A 23,552-nucleotide genomic window follows, 5' to 3' on the forward strand; every position below is an offset into this window, starting at 1 on the left:
ATTGAGGGTATTTTTGTCTTTTTGATTTTGTTGTGTTTTCGCAATTCAAACGTCTTTTTTAAATATTGATTGACATTGTCAGCAGCATCATTCTTCTCCAAAGCAACCAGCTTATTCGAGGTTAGCTTTTTTTCTTCTTCTTCAATCCTTCTTCTTTCTTCTTCTTCATATCAAGTTAGGTTTTTGTTTTTTTTTTAATTTCGAGTTTGTTGTTGTTGAATGTTGACGGTAGGGTTTTTCTTCTCCCAAGCAATCAACTTCGTCGAGGTATTTTTTTTTTTCTTCTTTCATTTTCCTTCTTCTTCTTCTTCTGTTTTTTTTCTTCTTCTTCTTCTTCTTCAATCCTTCTTCTTCCTTCTTCCTCATACCAACTTAAGTTTTTTTTTCTATTTATTTTTGTTGAAGGTTGACAGAAGTTTTGATTGGTGTAGGTAATTTTTTTTTCTATTTCTTAATTTATTCTTTTTTCTTCAAGGATCTTTTTTCTTTCTTCTTCTTACTCTGTTATTTTTTTTTACTTTGTGAAAGATTTAATTTTTGCAAGGCAATCGGTAGGATCTTGTTTGTTGTTGTTGTGTTTGTTGTTGTTGTTGTTCTGTTTTTTTTTTTACTTCGTGAAAGATTTAATTTTTGCAATGTGTTTCGTTTTGAAGAAAACACTGATGTTTTTATTTTTAGAAGGTATTTTTTAACAAAATCTTGAACATGTTTTGTTGTTGTTGATGGTGTTGTTGCATTTATTTTTTTATACTTGATACATCTATTATTGTGGGTTGAAGAAAAGGTTCAAGTTTTCCTTTTTAGAAAGTATTTTTGAACAAATAGAATGACTGAGGATGATGATGTTATTGTTGGTGGTCTTCTTTTCTTTTCTTTTTTTCGTCTATTTGTGGTTTGTTGTTGAGATTTGTTTGTTGTTCTTTATTGTGCTATTTTTTTTACTTCTTTTGTGGTCCTTCTTCTTTATAAAAGGTTATGTTTCTGTAATTTTTTTTCTGTTAAATATGTTGTAGCAGTGGGTTAGTATTTATTGAAAGCTATGTTCAGATTTCTCTGTTATTTTTTATGGTGTTATTTATTTTTCTTTTAATTCTTATGTGTTCCTTCTTCTTTTTTTCATGAAAGGTTTATTTTTTTTTGAGGTTTTTTGTGATGAAGATGGTGTCCTCTGGATTAGTACGTTTTAATAGTTGGTTAAAGTCAGTAGCTTGAGTTTTCTTTCTCCTCCTTCATGGTCTTCTTCTACTTTTGTTTTCTACTTCTTCTTTTTTCATTGTTTTGAAGAAGAGCTTAAACCTTTTGTTTTTTCATTGTTTTGAAGAAAAACCTAAACCTTTTGTTTTCATGAAGTATATTTACTATTTTTTGTTTTTAATATCATTATTGTGTGTTTAGTTGCTTTTTCGATGTCTATGGTTGTAGATTGAATAAAGGGTAAGATTTTTTGTAATGTGTATGGTTGTGGATTGAAGAAAAAGTATGACTGAAATGAAGATGTCTATGTTTCTGTCTTGATTTTTGTACATGTTTTTCTTGATGGTGTTGTTCTCTATGCTTCATGTCTCCCAATTCTGTCCTTACCATTTTACAATTTTACAGCTATATCATATCTTGGTTTGGGTTTTATGTATTTTGCTTTCAAATGTTTGATCTTTGCAGAAAACCTTTTTTTATGTCTCTTCAAGAAAAGGCGTTTCATTTATCTGTGTGCTTATTTTTTCTTTTTCTGCAGTCGTTTGAAATGCTGGGAAGATGGTGTTTGTTGTTAAAATAGCACATAGAAGGTACATGTTACGATTTATTGTTTCATTTGATGAATGTACTTTTCTTTCTATTTATTTAATTTATTAACTTTTTAGTTGCTTCTTGGTTGTTCTTCTTTTCTTCTTTCTGTTTAATGGATCTGATATTTCAAGTACTCATTATAGGACAGGGTCATCTAATGCAACAAATGGGGTAGCTATACCATCTGAGAAAAGGTATTGTATTGTATTCGGTGAAGAGTGAAATAGTCATTATATTTGCACAAACATTTTTCAGGAAGATGAGGGATATTGCATATGATTTATATTATCAATTCTGTCTTCGTAATGTATGACTTAAAATATCCATTATGTATCTTTATAATGTACTGCTTATTTTATTATCATTAGTACGGTGAGGGATATTGCAAATGAGTTTGAGCCTTGCTCAAAGCTCGAGGACCTAAATTTGGATGTTAGAAAGAAGTTCAAGGAGACAGAGGAAATAATTCTCGCTGACAATTTTTTTCAGAGGTACAACACTGGTCCTTACTTTTTTAGTTTTTGAAATGTAGTATGGAAACTTTTGGTAAAATTGGTAGACAAGGCTTCAATTTTTTTTTTCGTGCTTGGAGAGAGCAGGAAAACTTTCTTCTACTTGCTGCCAAAATTTGTGCTAAACATTTATTTTTATTAATATTTACTTCAATAAAATATATTGGAATCAAAAAATACCACTTGAAGTAGAAAGGCCTCTTGGATATTGTTGTCTGCATTTGTGGCAAAAAGCTTACTTTTTAGATTATGTGGCTAGAACATTTCCTCAATTCAATGCATGTGTAACTCTTAAGGAAGGATTTGTTTGGGTTTGGGGTTTGGGAAGGAGATCAAATAAGAGAAGAGAGGTATAAATAAAGATCAATGGGCAATTATGCAGTATACTTGAAACTAAAAGTGCTGTGTTTTAAATGAGAATATTTCAAAACTGTGAATATTTACTATTTAATGAATATCCTACACCAATAATAAGAAATAAATAAAATGTGAAGCAGGTTAACGATGTCTATTTAAATCTTAGATAATTGCTATAGGGAGAGAGAATTTAGCATGGTAAACCATAGTGGATTTCATCCAGAAATGGGATTAAAATAAAAGGGTTGGCCATAAAATGCAACTAACTATTTTCTTTGAATAAATAAGCTGGAAATATGTGGTAGTTGAATGTGAGGCTTTTCAATTGATTGGGTCATATTTTCTCATGTTTTATGTGTATTGGATTAAAATAGTTTGAAACCAAATGGTTTAATGAAACTTATAAACTAAGCTCTTATTCAGTATCTAGATTTATGCTGCTTCATATATGCAATTATACACGGTCAGAGTTTTATTTGTACTTTCTTAATTCATTATATTAAACAATTATATTTCTAGAGATATATTGAAATCTAATACACTTTTTAAATTTGTGAGGTTATAAGCATGTTGTGGTTAAACCAACTGCAGGTAGTGCTGATGATGTATTGGAAGATAATCCCGTGGTGAGATTGAAGGTTTTTGTATATGAACTTCCAAGTAAGTATAATAAGAAAATTCTGCAAAAAGATCCAAGATGCTTCAACCATATGTTTGCAACTAAAATCTTTAATCACCGGTTTCTCTTATCTGGCCCTGTTGAAACTTTAATCTAGAAGAGGTTTTATACCCCTGTATACAATGACCACAAATGATAAGAAGTGCCATAAAGCTTATTTCTTCCAACTGACCTTATTGAAGGCTCACATAGGGGGCACATCACTTCTTTGTGGTTCCTCAAAATTTTGGGGCATGTTTTCATTACGAGGTACAAATTTTGTGCATTATTTTCAACATTCATTATTTATACCACTTTTATTATATATTTATATTAATTTGTATATGGAAGAGAAGGCGATTGAAAGAGGAGATTCTTTAACTGCTAAAGCGTGCTACATTGGTTCAAACCTTTGGACAGAGGAATCACATATGCCCGAAAGAGGGCTCAAATACCATTTCTCCATACTTTTCACCAAGAAAATCCACACCCACCTAATTCCTAATAAGACTCCAAGGTCATTTTTGTGTATTTTCGATGACTTTTATGATGTTGGCAATGACTCTGAAGGTGGTTATTATGCAAGGTAGGCCTTATTACAAGTTTAAACAAGAATGTCCGAGTGTGTAGCCTTTTATTTCTTCTATATCATAGCTGCATAAGAAATCAGATTTACATTTTCTTATAAAAGATGCAATGACTAGGGACTTTGATTCATATAACTATTGTAATTTGGACTAACTATAAACGGGCCATGTTATGTAATCTTGCAGAGGTGCAAGAGTAGCAGTGTGGGAGAACTTTTAAGGACAATCCTCTATTTGATGTCTCCACTAAGCATCCAACCACGTACTTTAAGGACATGCAGTAGCTGTGTTTTGCGTAGACCCACTTGGATGGACCCGTTGGAGCCTAAGATTGGTAGAGGCTATGATATTTAGTTGCATACCTGTTATTATTGTAGATGACATTGTTTTGCAATTTGCTGATGCAGTCCCATGAGAAAAGATAGGAGTATTTGTTGCTGAGGAGGAGGTTCCAAAGTTGAATACCATACTCACATCTATCTTACTAGAAGCCATATTTTAGATAGGAGTATTTGTTGCTGTTACCGTTTTCTTTTTTATTTTAGATAATAGTTTATTTTTATTTCAATATTAATAATATATATATATATATATATATATAATAATTTATTATTTTATATTTATTTTGATGTCACTATTTAATATTTAAATGACCACAATTAAAATTAGTTATTGAGATTTTATCCTCATAAGAATATTTAATTCAACTGCATGTTATCCTTATTATGTGAAGTTGAATTTTCCATTAAGTGTTAGGAAAAGTCTTCTACAGTTACAGATAAACATTGGTAGAAAAACTTATTTTGAAGATAGAGATGTCCATAGATAAAGACGTGGTGCAACTTATTGCATTATCAAGTATTTGATGGAGTGTAAGAATCTTCAACAAAGTCTTCTTTTTCAAATATTTCGTATTAAAGTTTAGTAAAACAGTTTTATGATTTAAATGTACTACGTTTTATATTTATATTTTTATTGTCCAACTTTGAGATATTTTAAATTTTATAAATTAATTATTAAAATATGTACTTTTGGCTTCTAATAAATGGAATCATACAACAGAATCTGGTACTGGATATATACTATGTAAGATATTATAAATTATGCTTTTAATAGATAAAGCGTGATAATATAATATTTTGTTAAATTTTATTATAATATTTTATTACCTATACAGTTTAGTGTTTTTCATAAAAATAAAACAGCCATAAATATATTACTTATTAAAATAACATAACGTAATTCTCTTTTAACCAGTGTAAACACAATGTTACTGTATTTGTGTAAATAAATATAAAATTATATTAGTAGGTGATAATATTATAATATTATTAAGTTAATAAATAACTTAAAATTATATTTATTAAAAATAAAATGAAATATATCAAAACAAATGAAAAAATAACCATTAATAAATAAAGAAGTGGAGAAGAAGCAGAAATAGCTGATTTTATAAAATATTTGTAAAAATATTTTTAAAAATTTAATAAATTATTATATTTAAAGGGTAAAATTAGTATTTTTAAAGGTGGACACAAAAAGGGAAATCCCTTTATATGTTGTTATAAATTATTAGTATTAGCACTATTTGTATTAGTATATTATTTCAATTAATCATAGTAATAGTATTATTATTAATATTTGTAGTTTTAGTAAAGTTAATATTATTAATATTTTTATTATTATTGTTATTGATATTATTATTATTATTATTATTATTATAATAATAATAATTATTATTATTATTATTATTATTATTAAACAAATGCTTCTTCAATGTTTTAAATTGTTTATAGGTTTATATCTATAAATATGCTTCTTTTGAAAAATTTAAACATCAATTTTATGTTGTATTTTATAATATGCCTACATTTTAATTTAACAACAATCCATATAATACCTTTCATTTTAATATAATATATAATTTAGAAATTTAATTATAAATTTTAATTTTATTTAATATATTATATAAAAAGTACTCATAATTAATTACTTATCTTTTTCTCATATCATTAAAATTTATATATAAAAATTACTCATAATTATTTATTTGAATATAAGAATATTACATTAATTTTAATATAAATTAAGATAAAAAATAAAAGAATTCAAATACAATAAAAGTGTTCCAACTATGTCAGTTCAAGAGGTGTGGATTGAAATAAAGTATCTATATCTGAAAAATTTTGTCAGGATTATCCCACTATATGTTCTTTTGTTTCCAAAATATATAGTTGGGTGAATAATTAATCATTAAATAAGAATAATATTTAAATAATTAAACCAATAACAATAATAATTATTCAAATCACTAATTTATATATATTAACAATAAAATCTGTTTTAAATATTAAAAATATAAAAAAAAACATGACTCAGTTATTTCAAATATATTTTAAATAACTTTGAAATCTAACAAGAAAATCCAAAACAAAAAAAATTAACACCTATTTTTTATTCTTTAATCTTGACTAAAACTCTAAACTTATTATCACAAACAATGTTTTGTAATTAAACTTCTAAAAAACATCATACTGACATTTCTTAATCTAAACAAAATAACAATCTATGTCATCACAAATTGATTATTCTAAATTATTCAAAAACACATAACATATAATACATAATACATAACAATTATTAATTATACGTAAATATATAATTATATCATTGTTAGATAAATTTATCGTTTAAATATATCTAAATTGACAATTATAACATCTATAACTTTTAAATTAAATTATTGATTTATTGATAATAATATTAAAATCTGTTTTCTAAACAAAAATTTTAAAAATCAAAAACACGACCCGTGCGTACCCAGTTCTAATGCTAGTTCTATGTAAAACCACTGCCATTGAATTTATAATATTATTGTAATAAACTTAGTTATTATATTTCAATTTTAAAATAATATAAATTTTAATGTATTTAGTAATTATAGAATAAAAGAAATTAACCTACTTGTAAAATCAATTGTTGTATGTCTATTTTTATTATTCGTTCTTTGATATATATAATAATCTTTATTATCACATATTCACCTATTGATATTTTGATGTGTATATTATTAAGCTTAGGTTAGCAATTGTTTTGTTTCTTCATGCGGCTTTATCCTTCTTCTTCTTTTTTTGGTTTTGTGTTATTTTTTATTTAATATATTTTCTTTACATGTTTAGTGAATAAAAAAAAAGTTAACAACTACTATTGAATATTCAAATGACTTTTTTAATTACTACATATGATTAAAAATTAAATAATAAATCTTCATTTATTTATTTTTTTTGGATGAATTTAATCTCTATTCTATTTTTTAATTTCTCGAGTATGATGATTTATTCTTATCTACATTCTTCAAATTTTCAATCTAATCGTTATCCATCTTGTAGATGTCGAAAGAAGGACACAGTATTAAAAGGACTTTAAGAACAATTTCAAACATAATGGGAAAATCAACTTTTAATGGAGAAAAATAAATTTGAATAATAAAAAAGAATTGTGAAATTTTTAATTGACATTTATAATATATTGATATTTTAATCTTGATCACGTATCCGTATTTAATATTCAATATAATTTACAGAACAGTATTAATCTTATGATATCAATTATTTATAATTTTTTATTTTGATTACTTATGATTTTAATTTAGATTTAAATAATAATAATGATATATTTATCATATTTTAAAAACAATTGTACGTTTTTAAATATATATATATATATATATATATATATATATATATATATATATATATATATATATATATTACTTTATTTACGAACCTAACCAAATCAACCTCATATAAAATGAATAAATTTTTTTATTTTAAAATGTTTTGCAAATAAATTTTCAAGTGAGAAAACTAAATAACACTTTGGGAGGTGTCAATAGCCATTTGATTGGTAAAAGCCTATAAACCCAAAAAGGAACCCAAGGCCCACTTTTGCTTCCAACAGTCCCATGATTACTAGTTTCATCTCCATGTTAAGAACAAAAAGACTAAACTATTCTTTCTCCCTGCACCACGCTTCGGTTGCCCCTACAATCATTGTCCATGCTGTCTTTTTCTTCTATGCCACACCAATGCGACTACTCCATCCTTCTCTTTCAATCTCCTTATGACAACATTGTTTGGTGTTGTTGGAGACACTGTGGAATTTGGTTTTGTTGTTTGTACCTTTAAAAAAGGTTTTGAAGTCTTTCTTAGTAAATATAATTAAAATATGTCATATCTAATAATTTTAAATAATATGATATTATATTTTTAATTCACAATCAAAATACATCTAAGTTACAAAGAAGTTTTTGAAATAGACAAGAAAAATTGTACTATACTAGGTGGATGCATGAACTATTGTTCGGCTTCAGCCGCTAAAACAAAGTATTTGATCTAACCGCTCACTTATATTAATAGTTTAAACAGTTAAGACAATTAACTATATGAAGAGACAACGCATACATAGGCGGTTAAAGATATATACCAATAAAGGTCATATATCCCAAACTTAGAATATAATAGTAAAGCTCCCAAAGTCAAATAACAACCCTCAAGTCTGGGTCTTGACCAGGTCCATATACGAGCCCAATAGAGACCTGGTCCATAAGCAAAGTAAAATATGATTAATGTTCTGTAAATATAGGTGGACCCCAACAATTAAAGGTACGCAATTCATTAATACTGACAACTGATATTTGACTTTGAGAATTTTTGTTTACTTATCGTTGAAGTCCTTCCTGCAAGTAACCTCCAACATGTTCTACCCTGCAAGAGGATGTGAAAAAATGTCGAATAAGACCGAAGAGTACTCGTCTAAGAGATTCCAAGATTGAAATAAGATAAAATTTAAGTCTCATAATATTCTATTATTATTTATACAAGAACAAAAATAATACTATAACAATTAAATTTTGATATTTTTTTTATAATCTAAACTTGTATCTTTTAAATGACTTTCCATTTATCTATTTTATTTTATTTTTTTATATTTCAAAACTAGTTAAAGGATCAGATTGTAAAAAATGTTATCAAAATTTATTTGATATAGTATATTTTTCGATAGATAGCTCACCGCCATTGAAATTGAAATATAGATAAAGAGTATCATGATCACTTTAAAGATATAGCAGATGGAGGTACAAGAAAAACAACTTTTTGAATTCACCGTTTGACCTAACTACAATCAACCAATAGTAAATACCATCGCCCGAATATTGCATTGCAGAGTCAACTACGAACACAGGCATATTTCCATCACCAAATCAGAGGAAGACGTAGATCGGAGTGAAATTGAATTTGTTCTTTCGAGAAAGCTTCTGAGTTAAACCTTTTCCTCGAAGAAAAAGAAGCGAATCGAGAAAATCTTTGGTTTCCAATTCTGGGTTTCTAAATTAAGGAAGACTTTTTCTGTATTCTGTTTTGGGCAGATGGTGCACATGGGAGAGGGTGAGAAGAACATGCATCACATAAACTGTGGATGAAAAAAAAAAAGATTGATGATTCACGACAGAACATAACCGAGTCAAGGTCGGAGTCACGCATGTAGTTGAACGTCTTGTGCAAGCTATTCACAACTATAATATACACATATTTATGACCAACGCTTCCTCATGACCGTGAATAAGAAGTGAAACGCGTTGAAAACAAAGACATTCGAGAATTATAAATAATCAAACAAACCCTAAATTCGACCTTTGAATATGAATTGAACATGATGTTTGTGCCGTACTTTGCGTCGGTCCCAGGAAACACTATGTTTCATGCTCTGCATTTTTAAATTTTTTGTCTCCCATTCATATTACTATATGTTTTGTTTTCTTATTCTTCCTTCACATATAATCCACTTTACTTTCACATATAATCTGTTTTAGCTTCATATGATAAACACCATGCATATGTATATTAAGGAAAATAATTTTTTAACTACTAAATTTTGACAATTTTTTGTTACAATCTTAGGTGTCATTTTTTAATTATTTCTATTTTTCCATTTTCTCTTACTCAATATTTCAAAATCAGTTAAGAGATGACACTTCACCTTGTAAGTGAAAGTTGTCAAATATAAATTTTAAGGGTTAAATATGTTTTTGGTCCCTCAAGTTTCACTGAAATTTGGAATTGGTCTCTCTTCGAAATTTTTGACCAATTCATTCTTTCATTTTTAGAAATACATGAATTTAGTCCTTTTAATTAAATATTGTTAAGTTTATTTGAAGTTTCAAACGTGTTTTATTATAATATTTGAGTTAGCATTTAAGCGAAAATAGGTCAAACGATGTAAACAATTCAAATACTATCATGAAATACTCTTGAAACGTTAGATAAACTTAACAAAATCGGGTTAAAGGACTAAATTCATATATTTCTAAAAATGAAAGAATAAATTGGTCAAAAATTTTGAAGAGGGACCAATTCCAAATTTCAGTGAAACTTGAGGGACCAAAAACATATTTAACCCTTAAAATTATTTTTATTTTTTAAATATAATTTAGTAGTTGTTACAAAATTGAAATCCATATAGTTTTTTTTAAGTGAATCTTGATCGTGATATAAGTAAAAGTTCAAACTTGCATGCGACACTTTTGTCTTAAATCAGACTATTTTTTTCAACATGAAAGATGTAGCAGTCGTGGAGTTAATGCTCCAGAGTCAACAGATCAAAATCAATCTTTTTTTTTTTCTTTCTAAGAGAAACACTATATATAATTGTAGTATTTTTTTTTTCAATATTACTTTGCTTTTTCCATGAATTGAAAGTGTTATCTCGCTTCATGTTTATTTTTTATTTAAAGTAATTGAGATATAATGTGTAATTAAAAGCATTAGTGTAACTTGTTCAATTTACATCACTTATTGTTTCGATATAAATACGAAAAAAAAAGTTAAAAAAAAAAAGAAATTTTTTTACGTCAACTTTCGAGCAACATCATTTATTATTTCTACCTACCTCCAGTTCTAATCATAATCGTCACAGAATTTTACACTAATCATAGTCATCCTCGATATAAAAGTTTATTCTAAATTAATGCATAAGTGTATAGTGGTGTTATTGTCTTTGTCATAAAATTAGTAATAATACAATACTCGTAGTGATAACGATTTCCACATATTATGTGTTATTACAATTTTAAGGTGCTATACAAAAAGATAATATAAAGTTTGTGAACGTACACACTTTTTTTTTTACAAGTGACATAACTCTAAAACATAGAAGTTTTTCACTAATCCCTCCGAGTTTGTTCGTGTTTACAAAGTTTTAGTGAAATAATCCTAATAGTTTTTGCGATGACATGTTATGAAGTAAAAATTTAATATCATATTTTTGGGTAATTTTTTGTTTTATTTTATTTTAATTATAATACCCGTTAACAACAGTTGCGTTTGCACAAATTGCACTTTGTGTGAAAAACTAAAAAATTAAATATGTTTTGATTCCTTTACTTTTAAGTGAAAATTAAATTAGTGTCTCTTTGAGATTTTGGCTCAATTTAGTTTTCAACTTTAGATTTAGTTCTTTTAACAAAATGTTAAGTTTGTTTCGAATGGATTTTATGATAGCATTTGAATTGTTTAGACCGTTTAACACATTTTCGCATCAATATTAGCTAATAAATTATCATGAAATGCCTTTAAAATGTCAAATAAATTCAATAATTTGGTTTAAAAGACTAAATTCACAAAGTTCTAAAGTTAAAACACTAAATTGAATCAAAGTTTCAAAGAATAACTAATTTCAATCTTCACTAATGCTATGTTTGGATTGTGGTGTGGATTTGAGGAAGTGGATTTGCATTGATTTGTAGGTGAAGATGATAGTGTTTGGATTAATGAAAATATAGTATGATTTAAGTGGATGTTAGTGGAAAGTTTATGAGAATTTGTGTACGATGTGATTGATAAAATTTAATAAATTTTTATTTTTTGATAGATTAAATTTTATCCTTCATAATAAATATAATGTAAATAAGAAAAATGATGTTAAAATAAAATTAAAATTGCTATTTAAAATTAAAAAAATATAACTTATTAATAATATCATTAATGACTTAAAATAATTTATTAATATTTTCAATAATAATTTATAATATACTATTTAATTTTTTTAAAAATATCTCTACTTTTATTTACATTTATTTCATTTTATATAATTAATTCATTTGAAAATATTTACGTATAACATATTACAAGACCATAATTATTTTAATTTGCGTTTCTCACTAATGCTAATAAATATAATATTAAGGAAAATTATATATATATATATATATATATATATATATATATATAATTATAATAAAACGAAACAATTCTTTTATATATATACTAGCGAACACACAGGCGCTGTCGCACCTGTGTATCCACATTTTTTTAATTATTATAAGATCAATAATATTTATTTTCAAAACATATATAACAAATTTTAAAATAGTTGTTAAATAAAATAACTGTTAAAAAAGTTTTTAGAATAACGGTAAAAAAAATTAAAAAAAATGATTAAAGATAAACTAATTATAAAATAATTAATTTTTAAAATAATAATTAAGGATAAAATTGAAAATGAAAAATAGACAAAAAAGAGGAATCCTTTATATAATATATAATAATAATAATAATAATAATAATAATAATAATAATAATAATAATAATAATAATAATAATAATAATCGATTTGTTTGATTTATTTTTTATATATATTATGTTACGATAATATTTAAATTATTATTTAAGTTTATAAAAATATTATTAGTTATTATTATTTTTATTTTCTTGTAATTATATTGTTATTATGTAAATAATAATAATTATTTTATTTTATTAGTTATATTTTATTTTATTTTTATTGATATTATGTGAATTAAATTTATCTAGATATGAATAAGGGAGAAATATGGTAATTGCAAATTTCCATTAATATTTTATTATATTTTAGCAACTTTCTTTGCAAATCTTTGATATTTTGTAAAGTAAGTGTCTCGTTTTATGTTTTTAATTATCTTTCTATTCATATTTTTCGTGTTTTCTCTTGGTTGTATATCCATTTTCACAGATTCGTAATTTAAACCAAACATAACATAAAAATTAAGAGATCCAAAATATATTTAATCAACAAAATTATAATACAAAAATTATCGCATCTAACAGTAGAGATATGAGGTAATTTTATTTTGAATTTTTTATGCTAACATTAAATTACTAACTATGTCAAAAAAATATAAATGAAGGAAGGTGGAACTTTTAATTCTAAATTTTTATCTTAGTGCAATTGATATTAAGAAATTTGGAAGAAAAATGGAAGGTTTTAATGTGAGCATTGAAATGGGGAAAATGTTTGGAGGCGCGTGCTTCACAACATAAGAAAGAAGAAACATGTGGTTACAATAACATAAAATAGTACATTGGGTAACATAACATTTCCTTTCTTGTGTTAGAAATTTCATCACATTTATAATGCATTAATTGACTTAATAAACATGAGAATAATAATTTCACATTAGTGGAATTATTCCTCTCATATTAGTTGATTTTATTTCAGAGTGTTATTCATAAATTCAAATTAAACCATTTTTTTTGTTTATCTTCTTCTCATTCTGTTGGTTGTGTATATCGACATATGCAAATTGTTATAGAAAAATTACCCATAACACAAATTATATAAATTATGTTGTGAAAAGAAAATTATAAGATGTTACTAATTGTTATATACTATAAATTATACGCCAAAAATATTTTATATATATATATATATATATATAATTTAAAATTCTATAATGTAAGACCTTGAAATCAACCAAAATTTGATAAACTTTTTTCATCATTTGCAACAAATAAACTTTCTATCGCATAATTATAAGAGCTACAGACAAATCATATAAGGATGAGCCTTAATCATATAAGGAAAAAATTGAAAAAAAAAATGTTATATGTATATAAGTTGAAATAATATTTGTATTTATTGTTGGGTCTTGTAATGTAATATATTCTAAATGTATTTTTATTTAGGTAAAATACTTGACTTGATGAGTTAAAGAAATATTTTTTTTTTTATGAAATGAGTATATTTTATTAACAATTTTTTATTGAAATAAATAGAGTTAAAAATAATAAAAATTAATGTTTTTTCTAATTTTTAACTTTAATTTAAATAATAATAACTTCAAAAAATAATTATCTAATTTGAATTTGAATTTTTAAATTTTATAAAGTTTTAATTTTTTTTATAAAATTCTATTAAGTTTTTTTTATATTTTGCTATATTTTAAATATATATAATTTTTCTAAATAAATTTTTTAAAAGACTTCTACAACTTTTTAATATTTTCTTTTTATAAATAAACCTAATGTTTTACATCGGTGTTACCTATTTTTACTTTATATTAATTTTTTTTTAAAATATTTTCACCTACAAACATATTATTATTTAATTTTATTGTTCTAATTTATTACACACAAAAAATTATTACATAAATTATTTTAACCAAATAATATACATTTATCAAAATTAATTTTACAAAAAATAACCATAATTACAATATTTTATTTTTATAATTTTTCTATTCCCACAATTACAATATATTTAAATTATCTCATTTACTAAAATCACTCTTCAAGAAATTTTATTCCCAATTAATTTATAAATATTAAATTAAATATATTTTTTAAATTGATATTCACATAAGTTTGTATAAAAATAAAATTTTTAATAAAGTAATTTAGTATAATTTAATATACGAATCTATAAAACTAGAAAAAAAAATATTGCCGATATTTCATTCCTTAAAACATAGAATTTCAATTTCAAATAACCTGCAAAATTTGAAAAAACATAATGAGAATTCGGTCAAGAAATTGTATTTTTTCAATATGCTGACTATTTATGGGACTTGAGAAATAGATTATGTGTATGAATGATCATCTGTTTTTGGAATGGAAGAATTTCTTGAAAATCCTATAAGAACCATCTGTTTTTTTTTTTCTCTGAAAGATTATTAGAACTTCATCTGAAAAATTATTAGAACTTCATCTGAATTCGAATTATACTAACGAAAGGGTCTAGTTTGAAGAAAATAATTTTTTTTATGATCTACTAACGTTAATAAAATTCAAAAGTGGTATAAAAAAAAAGTCATAAACAAATCTCATTTGTGATTAACACTAAACATATGCAAAACTCTCACAAAGACCTTAAGTGACCTATGTTTCCAACATTAAGGTGATACAAATCATTTGTTACTAAGATATAAACTTTTATTTGTTTCTCACCACCTAAAATCATATTTACATGATTAACCAATAATAAAGCTAAAATATCTTTATTAACTTGAATTTTGTGTTTATCATTGTCACTAAAAGACCTCTAATATCATCCTTAATAACTCTGCATCACCTATCAAAGGTCATTCAAGACTAAACCTTATATACATATTTCCTAATCCATATATATTTTATATAAATAGAAATGTAATAAAAATAGATAAAAATAATATAAAAATACCTCGTTACTTTTAATAAAACACATTAAACTAATTCTCCCGCTTCTAATTTCTTCTCCTCTCCACTCAATCAAACAAGATATCAGAAGTATTTTAGAAGATGGAAGACCAATTCTACGAGTTTAAGAAGATGAAAGACCGAAATAGATTAAGTTTGAAGAAAAGAGTAAAATTAAAAACATTCAATAATTTGAGTATCTAAAACACAGTTAACTTTTCGATTTTTAATTTAAAAACTAAAAAATGGCAATATTTAAAATTCTATTTAGGACTGCCGCTATAAAATACATTTTTTCTTTTCCTATTTCTAAAGACAAAAGCAAAAAAAATCCCATTTGATTTTGCATTGATATAGGACCCATAAAAAAATAGCATGGTTTTGAGTTTTGACTAATTCTGTTTCTTTCACATCACCGCGTGTAAACTTTTCACATACTCATGTAACACTTTCTGCAAGTCACAGTATCATTTTCCAATCCCTGAATTCAAAATAACCCATTTATGGGGCTCGTTGGCCACGCAAATTTCCTATTTTCCTATTCAAACTAAAATCCTTCATGGTAATAAAAATTCCAAAAGGTCACAATTTTCTGCAATCTCTGTCTCTTACGTATTTGAAAGTGCCTTCTATGACAAATTTCCACCCCTTTCATGCCTTCAAAACTTGTGCCTTATATAAGAGAGAACGCAAGTGCGCATTTCAATCACCAGCTCTAAGAAAACTCAAGTGCTATCCATATATCTATCCTTGCAAAAGGGAACCTCATTTCGTGTACTTTAAGGTGATTGATTATTCAGTTTTCAGTTGGAGATATGCCTTTTGCATGTCGCATTCAAAAATATCATGTGTTTCCAAGGTTGCGTTATGGCATAATGTAGTTTATTTATCTATGATTCAGAGGTAGGAATTGGTTTGAATTTTGTTAAAGCATTTAGAATCAATGATTGACTCGGTCTACTTGGATTTTCTTTTTCTTTGGCTAGTGGTAGCGTTGCTCTTGGGGTGGGGAATGTTAAATATTATGACTTTATGAGAATGGCATGTTCATGAATTTGATGCATTAAATGGGTCACTACTGATAAGGAAAGGTCTTCTTCTCCTTAAATTGTCATCAGTGTTCGTGAAACTCTAACCAACCCAGTGTTACTTATTTGTCAGCTTCAAGGGTGTGCAAATGGTGACAACGGTAAGGCCTCTGGAGTATGAGTCAAAGGAGGGCGAGAGCACCTTCAGAACAATGAGCTTCAACAAGTGCAGAAACCTTGATGAGTTGTATAAGCCTGAGGAGTTGGATGAGGTTATTACTGAGAAATCTACAAGCTCAAAGAGAAAGAAGGTGGGGAATCTGAAGCTGCAAACCACATTCTCCTTCAAATATCTACTTTCTGATAATTCTGATTCAATTGAGGAAGTTGATGGCTTGTTCAATAAACAAAGCCCCCCAATTGTGTTGCCAGAATCAGAAATTCTGTTTTCCTCAAAGCCCGTTGGGGAGCTTGATGTGGCTGCAATCAAGCTGCAGAAGGTTTACAAGGGCTACAGAACCAGAAGAAATCTTGCAGATTGTGCAGTTGTCTGTGAAGAGCTATGGTTTGTTCATTATGCATCTTAATGATATATCAATTTAATTTCTATGCTATTAGTAGTAATATTTTTCTATCAGATGACAGTATAAAAATTGTATTTTTCAGTGTATATACTGGTTTTTTAATTTAGAATTGAATGGTTATTGGTTGGTTTAGTGCTTAATTTAATTTCCCTCAGTGAGTATTTTCTTTGAAATCTTAATTTCAGGTGGAAGGCCTTGGATTTTGCTGCTCTTAGCAGGTGCTCCCCATCAAAATTTGACTCTGGTAAATCAGAAACAGCTAGTTCAAAATGGGCAAGAGCTAGGACCATGGCTGCTAAGGTACCCCTTTTGTGTGGGAAGCAAGGATCTCTGAATAAATATTGTTTGCTTTAATATTTTAGCCATTAGTTTCCAATAAAATATAGTGGTTGCTTGAAATATAATTGACTTGACACAAATTGTCTTTTCTAATTATATGTTTGACTGGGACCACAGAGACAAATTCAAATTTCTCATTCTCTTTCCGACCATTTTTCTTTTAGTATTTTCTCATCAAAATATTTGTTTTCTTCTTCTTTTGTGCTATTGGTAGGTGGGAAAAGGTTTGTGCAAAGATGATAAGGCGCAGAAATTAGCTCTAAGACACTGGCTTGAAGCTGTAAGCTTGTGTTCACATCATGATTAACTTCATAGTTTTAAATTCACATCAAGCTAAGATTCCCTCGTGTGTTTTTTTTTTTTTTTTTCAGATTGATCCACGTCACCGTTATGGACACAATCTGCACTTATACTATGATGTTTGGTTTCATAGCCAGAGTTCACAACCTTTTTTCTACTGGTAAAATTGATTAACAGAATAATACACTTTCTGCAGAAAAGTTTGCAGATTTTAATTTTCTGATTTCGTAATTACATGTTATGTGACATGAAGGTTGGACGTTGGAGATGGGAAAGAAGTAAATCATAAAGAGTGCCTAAGAAGTGAATTGTATAAGCAATGCATAAAGTATCTTGGACCCGTAAGTTTGCTTCACCTCATCACTTTGACAATGCCACATATAAACAACATGTATGAGACTTTTATGCATTCTTATTTGAAATGAGCTTTTACTATATAATCTATGGTCAATTCTGGAGTGGAAGTGGTGTAGGAATATTGCCTAGCTAGCTATGTTGACTACAAGATCAAATTTAGGCACAAAATTCATTGATTAGTAAACTAGCAACAAGGCATTTGTGCATGTGCATTCAATGTACAAAAAGGACTTAACTTATAGTTACAACTTTTTAAAAATCATTCTTTATGCCATTCAATTGCTTTGACTCTAGACTATTTTAGCAGCCACCAGAATTCACTTTGTTGCTTGAAAATGCAGAAAGAGAGGGAAGCATATGAAGTGGTTATTGAGAGAGGAAGGCTTGTTTATAAGAAGAGTCAGAACCTTGTTCACACTGAGGAGGGGTCCAAGTGGATTTTTGTTCTCAGCTCTTCAAGAATTTTGTATGTTGGTGAGAAAAAGAAAGGCCAATTTCAGCACTCAAGTTTTTTGGCTGGAGGTGCTACTATTGCTTCTGGAAGATTGGTTGCCCAACATGGAGTTATTGATGTATGACACGTGTTGTGTTTTATTCATGCATATATTCTATTCATCATTATTCATCATAAAATGGAATTATTTTCTGTCATTGCCTGTAATTTTGTGAAAATGGGGAAGCATTCACAGCACAGAAAGAGAATTTAAGGAAAAGTTAAAAGTCATTTTAGTTTCTTTATATGTACATAAATTGATGCCATTTATTCTTATTCAGGCGATATGGCCCTACAGCGGTCATTACCGTCCTACAATGAAGAACTTTATGGAATTCATTGGGTTCTTGATGGAACATGATGTGGACTTGACCAATGTAAAGGTGAGTGAACCACTTCAAACCATTTTTCTGTATAGATTGGTTGCTTAGCCTATAAGTGAGTAACAAAAAACTTATCTGGATAAACTTAAACTATGTAAAACTAAGTAATTTTTATAATGAGTTTAGTGCATAATGTGTAACATTTTTTAATCTGATGGTTTCCTTGTGCAGAAGTATGCAATTGATGATGACATTCCACCTTCAAAACCTGCTGATGAAGAGCTACAGTTAGAATCCAAAATGGGTGGTTCAAGTGGCTTTACCATTGCCAAAAGTTGCAGTGAAGAGAATATAGGTCAATCTGGTAGCACCAATATGCAAACTTCAACAGTTAAAGAGAGGAAACCATTGTCAAGAAAATGGACAACTGGAGCTGGTCCTAGAATTGGTTGTGTGAGAGAGTACCCTGCAAAACTCCAAGTTAAGGCACTTGAACAGCTGAATCTATCACCTAGAGTCAACCATGGAAAAGTAGCAGCCAAAGCACCAATTCCCTCACCAAGGCCTAGTCCAAAAATTCACCTATCTCCAAGACTTGTGCACATGTGAATTCCTACACCATGAATAGTTTGCACAAATCACACACCTCTTTTGGGTTCAATGTTTAGAATCTAGGATTATAGATCACACACAGCACACAGCACACAGCACAAAGCACACAGCACACAGCACAGCAGCATCTAACCCATGATTTATTTTTTCATTTGCTTTTCTTCTTTTCTCTGTTTTGGCCATATCTTTTGGTCATTCAGCTCATGGAGAATCAATTTTTTACTCCTCATTTCTTTTACCCAATTGTATTTTAGGAGTTGGGTCATTCTTGCCTTGTTGTAAGTCAAATACCATTTATCAAAAAGAATTGCTTTACACTTTTTGGCACTGTGTTGTTCTCTTCCTCACTAAGCATTCTCCACCACTCACCACCTGTCACAATCATGGTTTGGAGATGAGGCATTGCGTCAGTGATGTGAAAAATTGGTATAATATTCTACATACAGATAACATAGACACACTGAAACCAAGTCATGCATTGTTAACCCATTGATAGAGTGACATGTAATGCCAATTCCATGATTGGTGATGGTGTTTTACCTGTGAATTTTCATTGGCTGAAGCATTTCAAAGTCAAGACTTGGCTTGTGTTGCCAAAAACAAAAACAGAGACAAAAAGGGGTCAAGATTTGGTTTGGTTCAAAGACATAAGTGTCTCCCAGTCACCAGCCAAATTGACCACATTCCACAAATTAGGCCATGGATTATATTATAGAATATTTTCTACCATAAAGATTGAAACTTTCTTCCTCATTCTTCTTAATTGATGTGAATTTTATTCCTTTAACCCAATTCCAAGCTTTGGGAAATTAAGCCTGATGAACCAAAAAAAAAAAAAAGAGTTAAATATGTTTTGGTCCCTCAAGTTTAAGTGAATTTTGGAATTAGTTCATTTTCAAAACTTTATACCAATTTAGTCATTCATCTTTAGAAATGTGTGAATTTAGTCCTTCTTATCAAATTTTGTTAAATTTATTTGACATTTTAAACGCATTTTATGATAATATTTGAATTAACATTAAAACGAAAATGTGTTAAACGGTGTAAACAATTCAAATACTATCATGAAATGCGCTTGAAACGTCAGATAAACTTAACAAAATTTGGTTAAAAGACTAAATTCACATATTTTTAAAGATAAAGACTAAATTGGTCGAAAATTTTAAAGAGGGACTAATTTCAAATTTTACTTGAACGTGAGGATTATGATTCTGAACCTTTGATAAACCAACTAAAAATTCATCACCACTTTCATTGGTTTGTTTTGTAATAACACAACATCCCGAATCAAACTTGGCCTTACAATATAATTAGCTTCTGACTTATTCTATTTCCCTCAAAAAAGAAACTTGTGATTTTTTTTCTTCTTCCACTTGTCAAAATGGAAAGAAATGAAATTTTGGAAAGTTGAATTTTTCTTCTTCTCTAGAATGAAAATTATGTATATATTGGTCCGATTTATAACCAAACAATCCTTTAATAAAGCAAATAAAGCAATTCCAAATTTGAGTTTCTTTTCTAGAAAAAGGAGGACCTTTCTTTGAAGTACAATTCGTTCTTTGTCATTCTTTTTGGCAAATTCATATGGATGTGAATACAGTCATAAAGGAGGACCTTTCAATTAGATTATTGAATTAAAATGAAATAGGATGAGACATGTTTTCCACACCATATATTTTGTTAGTTCTTTTAATACGATGAAAAAAGTTAATCATTTTTATATAATAGTTATAACTTGGTTTTAATTTTAATCAAGTTTATTGGTGCAACACCCCTCTTTTCCAGAAACAGAGCCAAACCCCCTCTCATTTTCTTCTTCTCTGCAAACTCAACTCTCCCCTCTGTCTCCCTCTCTCTGATCCTTGCTTTTATCTCACCAACCTTGCTTCTTGATCAGGTCTTAGAGAGGAAGCCACGCCTGAGCCTTCTGCTGCCTCCACTCATAGCCTTTCATCTCCTAGGTAAGTCTTCCTTGTGGTTTAAAGTCCAATTTCGAAATTCAACTCGAAATTTCTGCTTCCATTCAGAGTCTAACCCAGTGTTCATCCTTTCTATGTGACTGGATGATGAATTCTTCTAGGTTGGACTGAGGAATTCTGCTCCCCTCTCCTAGGTTGTCTTCACCCAAGCTTTAACTCAAAAATAGGTAAGGGAAGCTGACTCTTCAACTCAATTTGATGTGAATTGTGTTCATAAGTGATTTAATTGCGTGATTGCGTGTTTAGTTGGTGTTTGAGACTGCTGGTGTGTGAAATTGGGTGGTGGATGATTCTGAGCGAGCTTGCATGTGAAGAATAGAGAGGATTTCCTGGTAGTTTCGCCCAGGCGAGCCGCTCTCGCCTGAGCGAAAATACCAGAAGATCACCCCTGTCACTGCGCGAAATCTCGCCTAGGCGAGCTGGAGTCGCCTGAGCGAGATAACTTCTCGTCTAGGCGAGCCAGTTTAGCCTGAGCGAGGGTTCGCCCAGGATTTTTAAATTGCCACTGTCTGAGGTCTCGCCCAGGCGAGATCAACTCGCCTAAGCGAGATAAACTCTCTAGCTTAGGCGAGACCCTCTAGCCTAAGCGAGATTCCCTGCAGAAGTTAGTTTTCTCACTGTTTTGATTACATGATGCTATATTGATTTCCTTAAGAGGATGATGGTTGATCTTGTATGTGATCCTTATGCATGTTAGACTGTGTGATGGAATTGAGTGTGAATTTGATGTGAATGGGAATATGTTGGAGTTAGGATTTCAAGGGAAATCCTAAGGAATATGGTTTTAGTGAATGTAAGGGCATGAGGACTCAGATTGGTGGCATCCTGACGTTCCTAGTAACCATTAAGACTCAAGTAGAGTATGATGGATTACGTCGGGGTGAGTAGCAGGAGGTCCTGGTCTATGAATCTGATCTGTCATAGAGGTGATGGGATTTACCTTCAGAGTGGTTGGGTGAATACCCCTTGTGCCTAAAACTCTGCAGAGTTTGGGAACCATCTCAAGTGCAAGTCACCAAGAGCTCCAATGCCACTTACATAATCCGGATATCGAGTCTAGAATGGTACGTGGTGTATGGTTGAGATTGATTGGATGATTTTGATAAATTGCGTGATAAATTCTGTTTTCCGCCTAAGTGTAACAATTGCATGAATTTCTCTTGGTTCAAGTTAGCTTACCCTTCTTGTATGCTGTGTGTTTCTTGTGTCTTTTGTTTATGCAATGATCGTCCTTATTGAATGGCGTGAGCAGATATAGGTGCAGGTGAGGATACACCCCTCCGGGACAGGAGGTGATTATGTTAGGCATACCAGTGGTAGATGTACCCTTTTCTTTTGCTTAGATGTTCGGGTGTTTTGTAACCCTTTAGTAGTGTATGGGCTGTATGTTTTGATCAGTGTATGTATGGTTATTTTGAGGATGAGTGTATTATATATTACACTGACCTACGTCATCATCTGCTTCTGAACTATTAAAATTTAAATGTTTTGTTTAATAGTTTAAAAACTATGAAAATGGGGTGTTACAATTGGTTGGGTTGTTCTATAGTAACGTAAACATTGTCACATTAAAAATGTCATTAAATTATTAATTTATCATATATATTTTTAATAAAAATGTATTGTTTATTTTTGGTTTTAATACGATTATAAAACTTGGTTGGTCGTAATACAACAAATGTAATTTTGTTTGGATTTTACTTGCATGAGCAAACAACTTACATCAAGTGGAGAAGATTCATTATGTAAGAGTTATACATTAAACTAGTCAGTGATCTTATGCATTATTTTTTACCAAAATAACTACTTTTAAAAAAATAAATATTATTACATTTAACTATTGAATTTTTAAACAATTAGAGAATCAAATTGATTTTTTTTTCATATTAAAAGACTAAATTAAACTAAAAAATAATAAAAAATCAAAATAAATCAAACTAATAAATTAGACGAATTAGGACTAAACCACTGATTATACCTTAAAACTGTAATTTTAACTCTTCAAAATTATTGAGTAATATTTACCCTTTACATGTCTTCTACATAGTCAAATTTAAATATTATTATAAATAAAATTTCACATGTTTTAAGTATTGAAGATGTAGTAGGAGAGATAAAAGAAACTTAAAATTATCATCTATGTCAAAAT

General features: G+C 28.4%; 1 protein-coding gene, 1 long non-coding RNA gene and 1 pseudogene across 10 annotated transcripts; all 3 read left to right on the forward strand.

Moving 5' to 3' along the window:
• The first annotated feature begins 95 nt into the window (after window positions 1-95).
• LOC114165658 (uncharacterized) lies at window positions 96-4,522 on the forward strand. Of its 7 annotated transcripts, none has more exons than XR_014985282.1 (9): window positions 96-120; window positions 233-267; window positions 1,733-1,784; window positions 1,929-1,979; window positions 2,154-2,276; window positions 3,246-3,314; window positions 3,516-3,582; window positions 3,669-3,898; window positions 4,086-4,522. XR_014985282.1 is itself a non-coding variant. In XM_085667959.1 (9 exons), exons 6-9 carry the CDS (start codon window positions 3,303-3,305, stop codon window positions 4,117-4,119), a joined length of 348 nt encoding a protein of 115 aa, XP_085524085.1. In that variant the 5' UTR covers window positions 96-120; window positions 233-267; window positions 1,733-1,784; window positions 1,929-1,979; window positions 2,154-2,276; window positions 3,246-3,302; the 3' UTR covers window positions 4,120-4,522. The 7 variants fall into 7 exon arrangements, 1 of the variants encoding a protein (XP_085524085.1); XM_085667959.1 differs by having other exon boundaries at window positions 3,664-3,898; XR_014985278.1 differs by having other exon boundaries at window positions 3,246-3,582.
• An 11,413-nt stretch (window positions 4,523-15,935) lies between these two features.
• Window positions 15,936-19,746, forward strand: LOC114166624 (IQ domain-containing protein IQM1-like; annotated as a pseudogene). Its single transcript, XR_014985191.1, has 9 exons — window positions 15,936-16,291; window positions 16,550-16,981; window positions 17,186-17,300; window positions 17,554-17,619; window positions 17,711-17,799; window positions 17,893-17,980; window positions 18,338-18,568; window positions 18,771-18,872; window positions 19,044-19,746. The product of XR_014985191.1 is annotated as an IQ domain-containing protein IQM1-like (transcript).
• Window positions 19,747-21,049: 1,303 nt separating this feature from the next.
• LOC114167548 (uncharacterized) lies at window positions 21,050-22,935 on the forward strand. 2 transcript variants are annotated; one of them, XR_014984971.1, is made up of 3 exons: window positions 21,050-21,385; window positions 21,505-21,570; window positions 22,662-22,935. It is a non-coding gene; the product is annotated as an uncharacterized LOC114167548 (long non-coding RNA). The 2 variants fall into 2 exon arrangements; XR_003600260.2 differs by having other exon boundaries at window positions 21,056-21,385; window positions 22,656-22,935.
• Window positions 22,936-23,552: the final 617 nt, after the last annotated feature.

The sequence above is a fragment of the Vigna unguiculata genome, chromosome 10 (genome assembly GCF_037176805.1).
Source record: "Vigna unguiculata cultivar grain cowpea cultivar isolate G323 ecotype 2 chromosome 10, ASM3717680v1, whole genome shotgun sequence".
Taxonomy (NCBI): Eukaryota; Viridiplantae; Streptophyta; class Magnoliopsida; order Fabales; family Fabaceae; genus Vigna; species Vigna unguiculata.